This window comes from Euprymna scolopes, chromosome 5, assembly GCF_053919585.1.
Source record: "Euprymna scolopes isolate OS-2025 chromosome 5, ASM5391958v1, whole genome shotgun sequence".
NCBI classification, from domain to species: Eukaryota; Metazoa; Mollusca; class Cephalopoda; order Sepiida; family Sepiolidae; genus Euprymna; species Euprymna scolopes.
In genome coordinates, this window is record NC_136486.1 from 132,372,429 (window position 1) to 132,389,648 (window position 17,220).

Here is a 17,220-nt window from a genome sequence, read left to right on the forward strand (position 1 = left end):
TCTCTGCCTTGCAGAATATGATTGGGTTTTGCAATGGGAGGAGGAAAAGGGTTACAGTATTATTAAGTCCTGTATTATGAATGTAGTTATATTGTTGATAGTGTTTTATATTCAAATTGTCCTCATTCTTAAGGAAGGTTTCTTGGAAACAAATAAGCAAAGGATTAAATTTGGTTTGCAACAAAATTTCATTGTAATTTGCCTTCAATCCACGATAATTCCATTGGATTATCTTGTAATTCATGATGATTTTTTTTTGGTTTGAGGAGTAACTTCAGTTTCCATGTCTTCTAATTCCGTAAATGTAGTAGTTGTAGTGGCTTCTGTTTGTGGTAATTTCTTTATATTATTTTGTTTTTTGGTAGATGTAATTTTTGTTTATTTTTCAAGTGTGTTTTTTTCACCACGGGGAAGACGTATTGGTGACCTGTATGGTCTTTCTTTTAACCGATTTTGTTTTTCCTTAGTTTCGTCTTTTTCAGCATCTGCACGATCTACTGGTGATTTTTGTGGTCTTTCTTTTGATTGACTTTATTTTCTTGGATTTTGGTTGAGAATTTGTTTTATTGGTAACATTAGTTGATGATTGAATGGGATGATTAATTTTTGATATGTTTGGTTTGATTTCATATACAAATTTGGGTCAGTCGTTTGGTCCCAATTGTAACAATTTGTTTATTAGTATTTCGTATTTGGAGTCTTGGTTAGTGATGTTGGATGATATACAACTTGAGGTGACTTGAGAGTACGCCTTTTCCTTCATGTATCCATCTACTATTTTCCTGGCTTCAAGGAAGGGGATGCTTTTGGTATGTTTTATTGACACTACTTCCTTTTCTTTCTTCCAGATTCTGCATGTTCTAGCATAAGCAGGATGGTTTTCTGCACATTTGCAATCAAGATTACAGTCATTGACAGTGTGGTCTGGATCTTTCTGGCGACATCTGCCGCACACTGCTTGCCCCCTACATGTATCCTCATGGTGCCCAAACTTCTGGCATTTAAAGCATAAAGAGGGTTTGGTATAAAGGGTTCAACTTTTTCAACGTTGAACCCAATTTTGATTTCTTTTGGGATAGTGGGTCTATCAAACTGCATAATGTAAGCGTTCGTAAGCATAGGCCGATTCTCTTTTTTTATTGTAATTCTTTTAACATTTATTACTCCTTGGTTTTTAAATTCTTTTGTTATTTCTTCAGTAGTGCACATTGAGAGGCCTCTCGATTTTACTACACCTTCGGATGTATTCAGATTCTTGTGTGGATAAGTTTTGATATTTATGTTGTGGAAAGTTTTCATTCCTAGGAGAAAAGTGGCATGTTTTTCTCTTTCCACTTCCACCAGTAGGGTTTTATTTTTGGGGGTAATATATGGCGATATAATTTTATGCATAATAAACAGTGATAAGTCAGTTATTTTGGTTTCTTCGGTGGATTCCAATACAATAAATTTTGAGGATGTTTGATGTAGTTCATTATCTGAACTATCCGAGTCGACGTGTTGGCGCTTGGAATTTTTATAATTGGCCACATATATATTAAATTCATTGCTTATGCTCCCCACCCACCTCGGAGTCCAATATTGGGGCATGTTAAGGGGGAAACCCATTCGCCTTGTCATGCCAGAGCTACATAAACAGTATACATGCTCCAAATGGAAGCCATGAGCACCCATAATCCTTTTAGTTACACAATCCAAGTCATTTGTGGTAACTTCTGGCACTATACAGCCATGTCATGACTTTAATCATTTGGCACATTTGACCCTAGCCACCGCCTTCTAACACATGGAAAAAAGGGGAAAATATGTATATAGTTTATAGTGGTACAGGGTAGAACTGTATTTGTTACAGTTTAGAGGAAATTGATAGAAAAGTAGATATGTTAGGACTTGACGTAACTAGCCGATTGATTGGATCGGGCCTCTCCGACCACCCGTCTAGTCTTATACGAGGCCAAAGTGGAGTGTTGCAATTGATATCTTTAATTTCCCTAGATATCAGTTGCTCAGCCACCAGGATCCTTTTCCGAGTCATTACAGGTCGCCACCCACGGCCAACAGGTGGCCCCTTTGAGAGGCTTTTACTCTCTGCAGGGGAACAGTCTGTGTATTCTAATGCCTCACCGACAGGGTTGGGAAGTAGGGAAAGAAAAAAAGTGGAAAGGAAAGGGGGCTGTTTTTGTAGAACATAATTAAGTTTTACAAAAGAGAATAGAAAACAAAAACAGAAGTTTCATGTAGGTACATTTCATCTCAGGAAGCCACTAGACAGCCTGATCTGGTAGCCCCAGTGGATGGAATAAGTTCAGGGAACTTCTATTACTAACTAACAGAACGTTACCACTTTTTACTAAGACAAGCATCTATTATGCATATGCATGAAAGTGAAACCTGGCCAGTGCAGGTTGAGAACATATGTTGCATAGAGATAAATGATATGAGAATATGATTAATGTGTAATGTGGGTGTCAAAATCAGGTTTAGATCTGATGACCTTAGAGGAATAATAAATCTGGACATATAGGGAGATGTGTAAAAAGAGGAGTTGGTATGCTCATGTTGAAAGTATGTATGAGAGTTTTGGGGGTTAGTAGATGTAGAACAGTTGAGATAGCAGAATCAGAAGGCTGGCAAAGGCCAAGGAAAACAGGGGAGGGTGATAAAAATGAACTTGAGAGAAAGAGGGATAAATAAAGACCGGGTCATAGATAGATTAGTTTAATAATCAATTTCTAAAAGATGTCCAACACATGCCAGAATGTAAAATGTTCAACAGAATATGATAATGAAACAACTCTAGAACAAGTGAAGCATGCATGGTCCCTCATAATTGCACAGTAAATGAGGCATAAAATAATAAAAAGTTCAGCATTTGCCCCCCTCCCCCATTTAGCCCCCAAAGTTCCCAGGTGACATCAAATCCTGGTGAAAATGAACAAACTGTGCAGTTTTAGGACTTAATTTATGTAAATTTGAGTTCTGTACCATGCAAAAAAAGAAATGACTAAGTCCATCATTTGCCCCCCCCCATTTAGCCCCAAAAGTCTCCAAGGGCTTAACATATTTAAATTCGAGTTCAGCACCATGCAAAACTGCTAAATAGACATGCACAAAAACGTTTAGACAAATATGGTAAAATAGTCACAAGAACTGAGTGTTTTTATTAGCCCTAAAAGAGCCCCTGGGACACACCCAAGAGTCATCGCGAAGTATAGACAAACAAAATGATATAGAAATCAGTTAGTTACAACTTTTTAGAAAGTTTTATAAAAATCCAAGCCATCAATTTTTTTTAATAAACACAAAAGTGTCAATTTTAGCCATTTTAACCTGAAAGGCACCCCTAGGGGAACAACTGAAGTTTTTCCAGAAAATCCGTTCTGTTACTTTTTTTTACTTATATCATGTTTAATGTTTGTGCAAAATTCAAAAAAAATTCCAAGGCGTAGTTATCAAGAAAAGTGCAAACAAATGAACAGACAAGGGTGAATTTGCAGGTCCACCCTCCTTTTGTTGGGGGACCAAAAAGATGAAACTGCGCTGTTTATGCATGCAAGGAAAGTAGGAGTGTACATAATTGAAGTTTACAATTAGGTGGTTGTCGAGATAATGGATTTGTCACGTTTGTCTATTATTGGAATTATAGATATTTACATTCTCCATTATAGTACAAACTCAAGATTTATTAAAGACTAATTAGGCCAATACACCAAAAAACATGCGTCATAATTTTCCTGACCTCTTTATACAAGGAGAGATGAATAACTGAAGGTGGGTAGGACAAGGCTAATAAAGATCTTTATTTGCAAATTAATTAAAAACAATAAGATTAACAAATATCCTGATTTTGTGGATTAACCAGGATTAATCCATTGTAGCTTAAAATTTGGTTTTTCTGATGCTTTTCCGAGTTAAATGTTGGATTAGGAAGGAAATGTGTTAAACAGGACCAAAGGCACATTTATGAGGATTTGCGAAACAAAAAAGGACAACGCCCAGGCTAACAAAAAATTCTGTCCAAGCTGTAAATCTAGATCAACTTGTGAAAAGCTTATGAATTGGCTTTTAGAAAACTGGATATACAAGCCAAATACAGTTCTTCCTATCAATATTAACTAATACAATAGTTTCTTAATGGTACAGATATTGAATTCATATGTAAAATAAACTGATACTCTTGGAACAACTTAAATGGATAGACTGATTTTTCCTTGGTTTTACTTTTAGCAGTCTCAACTCTTACTTCCCTTATTTTGTCCTTTAGTCCTCACATTCCATGGGCAATGTTTCTGACGAAGGGGAAAGAAATACGGTTTTCTGGGCCAGAATGTATCCATCTAATACTTATTGCTTATTAGTTTTTTCTGACCTTTTATTTAAGCTCCTTACATAAAGTGGCTTAATGTCTTGTTTGGATAGATTTCCATTAAAAAAAAAAAAAAAAAAAAAAAATCCTGCTCAATTGAAAATTTGATACTTTACCTCCACTTTGGTGAGTAATCTGCTCTTTCCACATGTAATAATCATCCCTAATTATGGCATTTTATATTCTAGCTTTTTCTTCTTAATGATTAAAAAATAAAAATAATTATGTGATAATCTTTTTTAATATAATTTGATTTCTCAGTATGTTCTCTTGACAAATTTTCAAATAAAAATAATAGCCAAATAAAAAGTAAAATGTTTATATTTCAAATTATGTTAAACTGTTTTGCTCAAAAAGATGCAAGTTGAAAAACTTCAACCTGAAAACAAATTATTTGTTTTCATAAAACTGATTTGCTTTTTATGCAAACAGTTGCCAAAATAAATACGAAAATCAAGAATTTAAAATTTTAATTGCTTTTAGTCCTAAGTATTCCAAATATTTTTTGAAGTAAATAAAAAAAATTTTTTCAACTGATCCAACTGGCATAGGGTACCAGTTTTTCATCATGGTAATAAAAGACAAAAATAAAATTCTGTATAATGCATGTACTGAGGACAAAACAATAAAGATATTTAAAAGATCACATAGAATTAAACTACATGATTAAGTAAGAAAATCAATTTTTATGAGTAACAGAATGTGACACCACATGCTCTCCCCCCTTTTTGACAACATCGCCAACTCCAACATTGTGGTATGGATTTGTTTTCCATCTTATCTGCTTATGGTTCTGGTCATGTCATCATCTTTTACGTATTGGCAACTGTCGAGTGGATGTGTATGGTTTTATAATTATATACGAAAAAATAAAGCAACAGAAACAAAGAGAAAACACAGACTGCAACACATTCCGTATAAATGGTTGGCTTCCGAGTACATGTACAACACCATCATAAAAGCCACTCTCTAAATGTTAAGGTCCACATCTACATCTACCGCCGAGACCTTGTTTGTCAGTTCATTTCGATCTCCAAGTTCTTCCAGCCTTGTCCAACTCTCAAACTCCCATCAACTGTGTCCACTGGCAACTCCTAACCATCGCAAAACCAGTGTAAAACTACTCCCAACCATCATAAAAGACTTTTGTAAAAAACTCCCCACAACCTAGTCACTCCTAAAACTAACTAAATTATATTTATCTCTTATATTCATTTCTTTATTATTTTAATAACTGCCATCCACTGACTAATAACCCCACCCCAGCTTTCTTTTATGTTAGTTTGTTCTCCTGACAAACCTATTTCCTTTTGTCATATTTCTTTTCCTCTTTCTACCTAGCATTTAGGAAGGGGTTGCCTGTAGTATCACAAAAAAGCTGTCTTGTCTGCCATTTTGAAAACAATCTTTAAAAAAAGACAAAGGGAGAAATTTATGTTGTAATGCCAACAAATTCCTATTAATTGCTTAAAAATGTTTTTCTTTATAAAAATAAAACTACTTGATCAATTTATGATAGTTTTGTTTTATCACTGGTTTCATCACTCAGATTTTATTTGGTTTTAATATAGGAGGAATTCTGGACAAGGACCATTTAGAAAAAAATGTTTCATTTGTAAACTAACATACCAAATCTATCAATTAATAGATTGATTTTTTTTTATCTAATTAAAAAAAAAAAATGTTGAAATCCATATAGTTTTTTGAATAAATACAATTTCTTCCAATGTTTTTATAAAAGATTAAAAATATATGTAAATCTCCTGTAGGTTACAATGTCAAATATTCAGAAGGAATTACCATTCATCCATCACTGTAATGACACTGACAAATTTCCAACTCTTTATTGCAGCTGTCCCAAATTTGACTTCCTTTTAATCCTTTATTTTAAAGTCATTACATAGAGCACAATCACATTGACATATTTTTTTGTCAGATCAGTAAAGTTAAGCAACAATGAGTCTGCCCATTACCAAATACGTGACCATTTGGAAATAGCAGGTGCTGTATGTGCTCTCCACTTGTCTCAGCATTGTTTCTAGTTATCCTAAATTTCTACTTACTACTGGAATAAAAACAATGCAGACTTGGGAGAGGTTTGGTTGGAGATTGTGCAACTCTTGCCACAAAATTTCAACTGCAAGTCACAGCATCAGTGATGTTTGAAGTCTTCATCGATGGACAAACAGCTTAGTTTTAAAGTCAGTTGGTCTTTACAATGCAAATTAGTTTCAACGACAACAAATCTACAATGATGATCACAGGTTCTTTCTCTCTCTAGAAAATAGTTATCTGACACACAAAACATGTTACAAGCTTTGAAGCTGGTAAGTTTTCATTTTTGTCTCCGTTGTTACATTTTCATGTAATTGGTTGTGATAGGTAAAATATAAATATACAAAGATATACATGATGTATATTTTTATTTTAGACACAAAGCTGTATAAAAAAAATCGTTTGATAAACTGTTTAATCCTAGTACTTATCATAAGCAATACATTTTAAATAAAGCAAACATTTTTACCTGAAATAGAACTTTTAAAAGGCAGTTTGTTAATATAGTTGAAATGAAAATAGACATGTAAATGTGACTCACCCTTGCATCCAAAAGTAAGTTATCTGGTTTAATGTCTCTGTGAATAAATCCCAGCCGATGTATTGAATCTATTGCTAATGCTGCTTCTGAAACGTAGAACTGAGTTTGCTCTTCCGTCAAGGTGTCCTTTTTCATCAAGAGGGTCATCATGTCACCTAAAATGGATGAAAATAAAAAATAAAATAAAAGACGTAAATTAAGAGATATCCACGCAATAACTTGTTGAATGTAAATCATTGAGAAAAAAAAAAAAAAAATTTAATTGCATTTTGTTTTCTGTTAAGCATAATTTTTTTTAACCAATTTAGCATACTGAGAAAAATATGCAACCGATTTTGTGACAAGTATTCATACTCATAATAATGCATGAACAGAAGGCAGAATCTTAGATTCATATCCTTTAGAAAGACTAAATGGTTTCACACATTCAAGATTAGCATCAATCAACTTATTATCAATTAGAGTTACCATCCTGAAAAATAAAATCTCACTACTTTTTAGACTAACCTTGTAATCTTTAGATACGTTCCATGTGTCTTAGTATATACATCAACCCTGACAAAACTAGTATAAATAGGTTTGGTTATTTTGTATTATAGCATATCAACCCTTTTCAGGTTATTTAATGCCGAATCCAGTAATTTTGGGAAAAGTTACTATGCAAATATGTATTTATGGTACTTGATTTGCTTTATTTTCATATAGAAAACTAATTTTTTTTTTTTTTTACTTTGCAGAACATGATTGAGTTTTGTGAAGAGAAAGGAAAAGAAAAATAGCATTAATATTTTATGCATTTTGGTTCAGAAAAGCCAATATCTCCAGTCTGATCTGGTGGCCCCACTAGCATATATAAAATTAGGTATGTGTCTATGTTTATATAAATTTCTGTGTGTAAGATTCACTCCCAAACTAATAAACTGATCATTATGAAAAATATATTCTAAGCAACATGGTAACCTGAATGAATATTTTTTTTTTTGTAAACTTTATAATTTAGGGGTGCCCTGTAAAAATAAAATAAAAAATTAAAATAAACAATATACAAGAAATATTAAAAGAAAAGAATTACTCTATATAAAATTTTGAGTCATTATGTAATAAAATGTTAATTAGTATGCATGAGTAAATATCAATATGTATGCAAAGAGGAACTCCTAAATTATGAATTGTTATATACATAGTAACTAATGTGGGCACATTGTTTCATTTTTTATTTATTTATTTTTACAAACTTTAACATTTAGTCGAAACCATACCCCCCACCCATAAAAGAAAAAATATAATAAAAAAACTAATTCTATCTATATTGCATATGCTCAACCTAAAACGAGCATTTTGTTAGTTATCTATTTAGTTAATTTGGTTTGGTTGATTTGTTTTATGAAATATCAACCCTTTTAAGTTTATTTAATGCTTTCAATCAAGTAATTTTGTAAAAAAAAAAAAAAAAAAAAAAATTTATTCAGATTCACCCCTAACAAGACATCGCCACAAGGGGCTACTATTTGGGGTGATGGCTAGGAAAGATTAACAAGATGTTGGCTTATGTTAGATCTAAATTTCTGCATATCAGTACAGTCACAGAACCAGGTAGCAGGAAGGGAATTCCAAAATCTAGTTGTTCAAAGGAAGAAGCTATTAGAGTAGAAAGCTTTCTGGGATTTAAGGACCTCAACAGGGAAGGGGCGAGATTTTGTTGCTAAGCGGGTTTGTTAGGGATATGTACATCGAAGGGACACAAGTGCAAGGAGTTCATCAGAGCACATTCCATCAAAATATTTGTAAAATGGGTACAGAGATGCAACATTGTGGCAATGGGACAAGGGTTGGAGCTTAGTTGACAAAGTGAGACATATCAGATTGAAAACGCTTTTTTGGACCCTATCCAAGATGGAGAGGCTAGTGCACCAGCCTAGATGTGGCAACAATATTCCATGCATGGGCGAATGGTGACCTTGTAGAAGTACAATTTATTTATGCTTCAAGTTCTTTATATCTTTAAATATTTATTCATGGAGTTTGGTTTACCATTTTTTTGTATAGAAAAATAGTTATTTTTAACTTCATGGAACATGATTGAGTTTTGCAAATAAAAAGGGAAACAAACATCAATGTTTGGTGCATTTTAGGCCAGAGTCAGTATATTCAGACAGTCTGATCTGGTAGCACCCATATGAAATTAAGTTTACAAAAAAAATTTTTAACCATGCTAAAGTGATCATTATTTATTTTTTTTTTTTTTAGAGATTAAAAAAAACAATGTGTGAAGTCAATTATATAAGAGAATATGAAGGAGAAAGACAAAAAGAGCAATTTTTTTAATACGTTCAGTTTATAAGGAAGAAAATGAGATGGAAGATAAAAAAATTCATGCTAGTTTGAGGGAAATGTGATTGTACAAAGACCTCAGTAGCACTGAGATAAAGATGGATTAGGTTTAGAATAAAAAATAAGTAAAAATAACATTCAAAGATTAGAATACCTCCTGGTAAGAACTCCATGATTAGATAGAGGTTCAGTGCATCCTGGAAAGAATAGTACATCTTCACAACCCACTGATGATCTGCTTCCACCAGGATATCTCTTTCTGCTCGGACATGTGCAACCTAAGAAAAAAAAAATAGAATCCAAATAAACCATTCATTTAAAGAACTAGATTTCCACACTCTTAAAGCAAGCAGTTGCTTTTATAACTGCTAACGTTGTCCAATCGATACAGTAGTGACAAATTTTAAGGTTGCAATGGTTATTTTTTTTTTAGACTTGTTGCCTAACAACAGAATAACCAGAGCTGTTGCTTTCGAATTTTTTTTATGAGAATTGATAATTTGGATTACAGTTCTCATCTTGGATTTTATTTTCACAATGTTACAGAAATATGTTGTCAAACTTGAGAACCTGCATGAAAGGGCAGCAAAGTTATGTTCAGGTTAAGGAGGCCATCCTTCTAGACATTACATCCACTATCAAGAGGGAGATTGATTTATTGCCAGGCACCCCTACTAAAACATGTAGACTTTTTCAAACATCCAAACTTCCATTTTTGGAGGGGGTGGGAAATGTATTCTCTACTATAAACTGATATCTCCCTTGAAAAGGATATATTTGTTTGAAGTAGCTGAATGGTCTTGGCTACCATATTCAAGTAATAATCTATTAAATAACCTCTGAAGTTGCCATTACTGAAAGGTTTTCATGGTCAGAGCTAGTATAGTGCGAGGCTTATGGTTTTTTTTTTTTTTTTTTTTTTACACTGGCATCACCACTTAACAAAGCCAAGAGGCCACTCGAGGATAAGGGTTAAAGAGTGTACAGTGAAAATTGGACAATATAGTAATCGTTCGTAATGGAAATTTAGTAAATTTGTTAACTTATATGGAACGGCTCATCAAAAACTTGTTTACGTTAGACTTGAAGACAATCATATTGTAGTCAGCTGGAAAGCAGGAAAACGGAAAACAATTCCATAGGCGTACAGTTCTAAGAAAGAAGCTTTGCTCATGGAATCTACGTTTAGATTTAGGATAAAGAGTGGGGGAAATTAGTGATAGTGTTTTCTGCTAGACGGGTGTTTCTTGCGAAAGTTTGGTGAGGGGGGGGGGACCATAGATTGGAGCTCAGCCGAACACTTGCAATGAAAATAACGATAAAGCAGAGACAAACACGCAACATCTTTTCTGTGAGAAAGAGGTTGCAGGGAAGAGAAAAGGACATCCCCTACATGGCTACGAAGTCTATTTTGAACTCTATCAACGCAGGTTTAGTCCTTTCTAGCAGCCCCTGCCCAGATGTGGCAACAGTACTCCATCCTTGGATGTACCTGACTCTTATATAGAGAATTGCATCAGCAGTGAGATATCTACTGGATTGATAGAAGGATCCCACCATTTTTCCAGCGGCCTTGGCAATGAATTTAATGTGTTTCATTTAAGATCAGGAGTAAAGGTCAAGCCCAGAAGCCTGTCAAAACATGAGGCCTTCCCAAGACGAGAGCCATTCATTGGTGTATCTTTCAACGTCTCTCCAAGCTGCTTAACCAATCAATATTTATGGCTTAACCAATCAATCATATTCATGTAAAAAGGAACCCAGGTATACTTGCGTTCATTACATCATAAACTGACCTCATATTTCTTCTCACTGTAGTAAGTAGATGATACTAAGAATATAATTAAGAATTGCTTAAAACTTCTACTCAGTTATGGCTGATGGAATGAAAGCAATCTACCTATGTGAATTAAATAAAAGGAAATTCCATATAGATTCCAGGGTCCAACAAGACATACCTGATAAAAGTCTGAAGTTACATTAGCCAAAAGGTGAGAATAACATCCAAGATAAGAACAGTAGTCTGTATAATCCAAGAGAACTGGTTTCATCTATTCTTCAACCCACTTTATTTAAAGAAATTACGTTGCTTGTACAGTATACCAGGTTTTCAAACAAATGCATTTCAGGTAAAAACGCTGTTACATACTTACGGGTCATGTTGAAATTAGTATAATTCCCCAAAATTAAAAATAATGGTCCAGTAAATGTGCTAGATCTATTTTTCAGAAAAAATTGAAGATACTAGAGGTTGAACATTTTCTGTTTTTAATGGTGGATTTCATAAAAAGTAAGGGAGGTAAATCAGTTTGTCATACAGAATTGGCCGCACAACTTTTCCACATTAAAACATGAGAAAACTAACTGATAAATTTTATTTTTACTTGTAATTATCTTTCTGCTAAATCATTTTTTGAATTTATACTAATTTTGACATGACATACAGGTACATAATACTGTTTTTACCTGAAGTGCATTTGTTTGAAAACTGGGTATATTGCACCAGCACCAAAATTTCCCTTGGTTTCTGATGAAAGTTTTGGCATATTTTTCAGAAATAGTCAACAGACCGTTATGATAAACACTGAATTTGTTTGCAGAAAACATTGATTCAATTCATATTTCTTATTTAACCTACTTTATAAACATTCTTATAGACCGTAATCGAATACTAGAAAGACATAACTATACATAAATGAATCATACGCCTCAAGTCAAAGGGCACATAGATCAAACCATAGTACACATCTGTTTTGACGAGGACAATAGTTCTAAGAAAAACTATTTAATTTTTTTTTTTTTTACTAAACGGTCGCCATTTATCAAAGCCAAACGCCACTTGAGGATGAGGCTTAAAGATGGAATGATTGTCACTTGAGATGAAAAACTTTGAGATAATCAAAAAGGATTGTTAGAATAGACTAAGTTCAAAATTTTGTGGGGACAGTTCATGACAGGAATCTATTGACATTGGATTTGAAGATGACCATGTGGTAATCTGTTGGAAAGCAGGCCTGTGGTAATGCATTTCACAAATAGCAAGCCCTTATGAATAAGATCTGTTTATGGAAAGTTCACTTGACACTAGGTATACAAAAGGAAAGTTATTTTTTTAATAGTAAAAATGAGCTTTTGCTGTGGATTTATTATGAGGAGGAACCAAAGATTGGAACTTTTGTATCCCTCGACATAAATACTCCCAACAAACCCAACAAGCAGTAAAATCCCACCCCCTTCACAGTAGAGATCCCTAGATGTAAGAGGAGCTTCTACTCCAGTAGTTTCTTCCCCAGAACCGCTAGACTTTGGAATTCCCTTCCAGGTTCCTGCTTCCCCCAACTGTACTGACATGCAGAAGTTCAAGTGCAACATGAACCGACATCTTGCTGCCCAACTCCCCACTTAGTATCCCTGTAGCCTGTGTCCCTAATAATAGCCCCCTACATCAAAGTGGCAATGTGCCTTGTTTGGGGTGAAAATGTAATAAAAAAATTAAAAAAAGAGAAAAAAAAGCACCTTTCACAAAAAAAATGATAGAGTAGAGAGAGACTAGCAACATATCTTCAGTAAGAAAGAGGCTGTAAAGAACAGTAGAGATCATTTTCCATTAGATTTCGGAGTCAATTTTGATGCAACAAAAAGTGCCCTGAGCAGCACCTTCCCCATAAATAATATAATATTTCTACTTCTGCAGTTAAATATAGTTATGCATGTGTTTCAGGATTAACAGAGAAGACAAAATTTAAGTATTAAAGATAGAAAAGAAGGTTTACTACACAAAAGATACAAGGTGAAAAGAGCAATTCAACCAGTGCTAGGTTAATCAAATGAGATCTCATTAGTTCTCGATCTTTTATTATCAAAACACAAACAATTCCATTTTCCTTATTTTGATATGATATGACAGTATTTATGCTGTACAACAATTAAATTAGGTCATTATTTTCCAGTTGTTCTTGGTAGACTCTTTTGTCAGTTTTATTTTTATAACCTTTCCTTGCATCAGTAAGTCTTATGAAGAGAAGCAATTTAATGTCTTATTGACTTGTAACTATGTACTCATCAAAGTCTGCACTTGCAGACCCCTATTAATAGGCATTTCGCACACACATACACACTAATACATATTAGATTACATCTTAGAAAGTAATTGATGATGGTGATGCTTGATTTGCTATGATCATGCGTTACTTTGCACTTAACAGCAGAACTTAGCTTAATCTGAAATCTAAACAAGAGGCAGGTCCCAAAGAGCAACTTATAATCAAGCACTGGACTACAACCATGACAGGCCCAATTAAAACTACCCTATCATCTGCACAACCGACAATTGAGAAAACTAAAATTATACAACTGGACTATAATCAGACTACACCCGAGAAATGTTAAGTACAAGAATGCATCCTTCATCAGAACCTTATAGAATTTAAACAAACAAAAAAAAACAAAAAAACAAAAACATGCACAACTGCATAAGAATTCTTTGCAATTTTTTTTAATTGCCTATACGTCCATTAGCCCTTTTACTGCTACTGATTCTCTCTCATATATATATATATATATATATATATATATATATACTCAGGGTTTTTTTTTATTCAAAAGTAATGGACTAATGAATTCAACGAGGTTGTTAGATAGTGCTCAATAAAAAGAGCTGATAATACTTGTTTATTGTTATATAAACATGCTCACATCCCGCTGCTACAAATAGCCACTTGTTTCAATCAAACAACAGATATCATCAGGCAGCGACTTGACTATTCAAATGTTCAATGAATAACCTATTGATTATTCATTGAACTTTTGAATAGTCAAGTCGCTGCCTGATGATATCTGTTGTTTGATTGAAACAAGTGGCTGTTTGTAGCAGCGGGATGTGAGCATGTTTATATAACAATAAGTATATATATATATATATATTCTACATGCTTATATATTTTATGTACAGGATTCACTCTTAAATTACTTAACTGATCATTATGAGTTTTGGAACACACATATTAGGCATAAGAGTGGGTAATATAAACTACATTTAGTTTAATGCAAAAGGAAATAATTAGATCATAAAATAAAGAATTATATATATAGTAAATAGCAGGGAGACCCGACGTGGCCCAGGATTGAATGATGATCAACAAATGTTTCACACTCCATATATTTTTTTATTGTCATCAAAAGCTGTGAAATCACCCATTTTTCCATCAAATCGATGGATTGCCTGTTCTAGTTAGGGACCCACCACGATGTACCAGAAGGCAGTTTCACATGCCTCCCTACAGCAACTTAGTTCACAATACATTGTAGTTTACATTGTACTGTAGAAAACCTATTGTTGATTTTATGAAATTATTTTTATATAATGGCTTAAATTAAAATTTAAAATGAAAAGAAAAAAAAAAAAAAAAATTAAGTATCATGGTTCAATTGTGCTCTAAACAAACATTAATTTCGAATGCATCTCTGTCATATCAAAAAACCTACTGTTAATTTTATATGCTAGGCCTTTCTGTTTGTGCGTTAATAAAACTTCTCAAATGTAATTGTGATGTTAGGCTATATAAGGTGTTAACTTTGGTCCAAATCGTCTGTTTATTCTTTCATTGGATTTTTTTTGATTATCGATACTTATTGAAGAGATTCTAATACAAAACCTATCTAAGAACACTGTCATGCACAAAGTGTATGTGTGTGGAATTAAAAAAAAAAAAAATTGGTAAACCCATTTAGGAGTCCATAGGGAACAAACTCACATGCACAAAGTTCCTTTATATAATGGTAGAGATAAATAGTAGCACCACACACACACACACACATTGCCCAGTAGTAAAATATGCTTAGATATGTTTCAATTTATGCAGGTTTCATATTTATTATTATAGAGCCGATACTATTGATCATTATATTGTACTTCATATAAAGTAGTGATTTCAAAAGTAATAATATATATATATATATATATGGTTACCTGCGGCAATGCCATACCCTCTCAGCTGAAAAGCTGTTCAGTAAAGGGAAGTAATTCAGTACTTTAGAGAACTCTTCTCAAGATGGAGATGGGTTTGTGACTTCTCTTCAGAGTACTGAAGCTGCTTCTACTGTCTACAGAGAACCTCAATTGATCCATCGACAATCCAGAGCCATCCTAATGTAAGCACTTTTTAGTCATCCTTAATTTTTGTATTCATCTCCTCTACTTTTCTCAGTTGTATATTTACTCTGAATTATGTATAAAAACCATGAAAGAAAACTAAAAAGGGTCTAGGAGTGCCCTGATGTTGAATTTATGCTTTGTCAGATGAACATGTGCTTGAGGAAATTCCCAAAAAATTTCAGCATGCGAACTAATAACAGAAACATGAAACAGGCTTTCCTTATACATATTTTAGCCTCTCCTGCCATTTTCTACTAGTGAATTCGACGTTATTCTATATTTTATCATTATTCGGTTTGCCTGTTAGTATCTGGGCATGCCTCTTAATAAAGAACTTTTCCAAGTTTCCTTTTTATGAAAAGAAAACTGCTTCTCAGCAGACATCATGGCAGGATTCAAAAAGTGTGCAGTAATGCCAGATACCACCAACCTCTATATAAGACTCTGCAAAACTGTTTGATCGACCTGCACCCCCACTATTATCAGACTACCTGATGCCTACATCCAGCCAGACGTCAAGTGCAGATGTGCTTTCCTCATCAGATGACCCACCCTCGCTTCTTCCAATATGACTTCAAGTCTAACGAAGAAGACTATAAAGGATTTCTTCATAAAAAAGTTGACAACCATACTGGCTAGGCCTGAAAAAAAAAAAAAAAAAAAAAAAAAAAAATGATGCCAGCTGACAAAAGGCCATCAAAAGGCAGTATGAAGAGAGCCTGATCTCAGCTGCATGTCTGTAGCAAATGTCTTTAGCAAGCAGCTAAAAAATGGTAGGACAGGGTCTCAAAGGCAAGGTCAAGGGACAGAATAGAAGAATATTGGTATGAGGAGGCCAAAAGTATGTTGGACAACCAGATGCTGACACCTCAGAACCAGAAACTGAAACCACAGAGCTAGAAAGAAACAGTGATTACTCAGACACTGATGGCGACCTTGAATGGGCTCCTTCCAAAGGAAACATTTTTCACAGTTTCTCTTCTGTTATGAACTAAGGCTTGTGCAGTTTATTTTTTGTTAAAGAAAATTGACAGTCTCTCTACGCCTTTTTCTTTTCCAGCTATGTCTATTCTATGCTATAAAATAAATGCTCAGTTTACTGGTTGGCCTTATTTCTCTTTATTTGTTTTTATTATATAATCGTCAAACGAGAGGTATGGAATTACTCCATTTTCATATGCGTTCAATGTCTTTTTTTAGTTAACTTTACTTTTCTGTTTAATTCTATTTGTTATCAGTCTGTTGTATAATTGAACTGGCTGTAATCTTATCTATATTACGTATTGATATGACTTACCCAAAAAATCAGAATTGAACAAAACAAAAAAATATGATATAGAATTCTTATTTGTTATGGTCTGATCTAAATTCATATACATATAAAAACTTTTAAAAACTTTCTTAAAGACAATTTGTTACCATATGCATATAACAATTTCAAAAATAACTTTGTTAGACCTATAAATGTATAGGTGTGCATGTATAGAAATACTAATAGAAAACACATTTAGTTCACTTACACCTGTCAAATTCCAATTTTTTTCAATTTAGACCCCTTAGCAGCTATTTATACAGGCTAAAAACCTAATTGAATTTGTTCCACAGGTCTAAAATCCCCTATACATCAAGTTCTAAGTCTGTAGACTAAAAATTGACAAAGTAGTTTGGTAGAGATCGTTCCTCACACCCACAGACAAGGTCACACACACACATAAAACAAAAATGTTTAAGGCTTTTTTTTTTTTTATCTTTTTTTTTTTTATTACATTTTCA

The 17,220-nt window shown here is 33.5% G+C and overlaps 1 protein-coding gene across 13 annotated transcripts in view; it reads right to left on the minus strand.

Moving 5' to 3' along the window:
• The window catches only part of LOC145276974 (serine/threonine-protein kinase tricornered-like), a 582,645-nt gene that overhangs the window by 58,776 nt on the left and 506,649 nt on the right, over nt 1-17,220 (minus strand). For all 13 annotated transcript variants that reach the window (XM_080128524.1, XM_080128529.1, XM_080128525.1 and 10 more), the window contains 2 exons: nt 9,448-9,571; nt 6,963-7,117 (listed from right to left, as the gene is read on the minus strand). In XM_080128524.1, the coding sequence (XP_079984650.1) occupies nt 6,963-7,117; nt 9,448-9,571 (279 nt within the window). The remainder of the gene's footprint in view (nt 1-6,962; nt 7,118-9,447; nt 9,572-17,220) is intronic.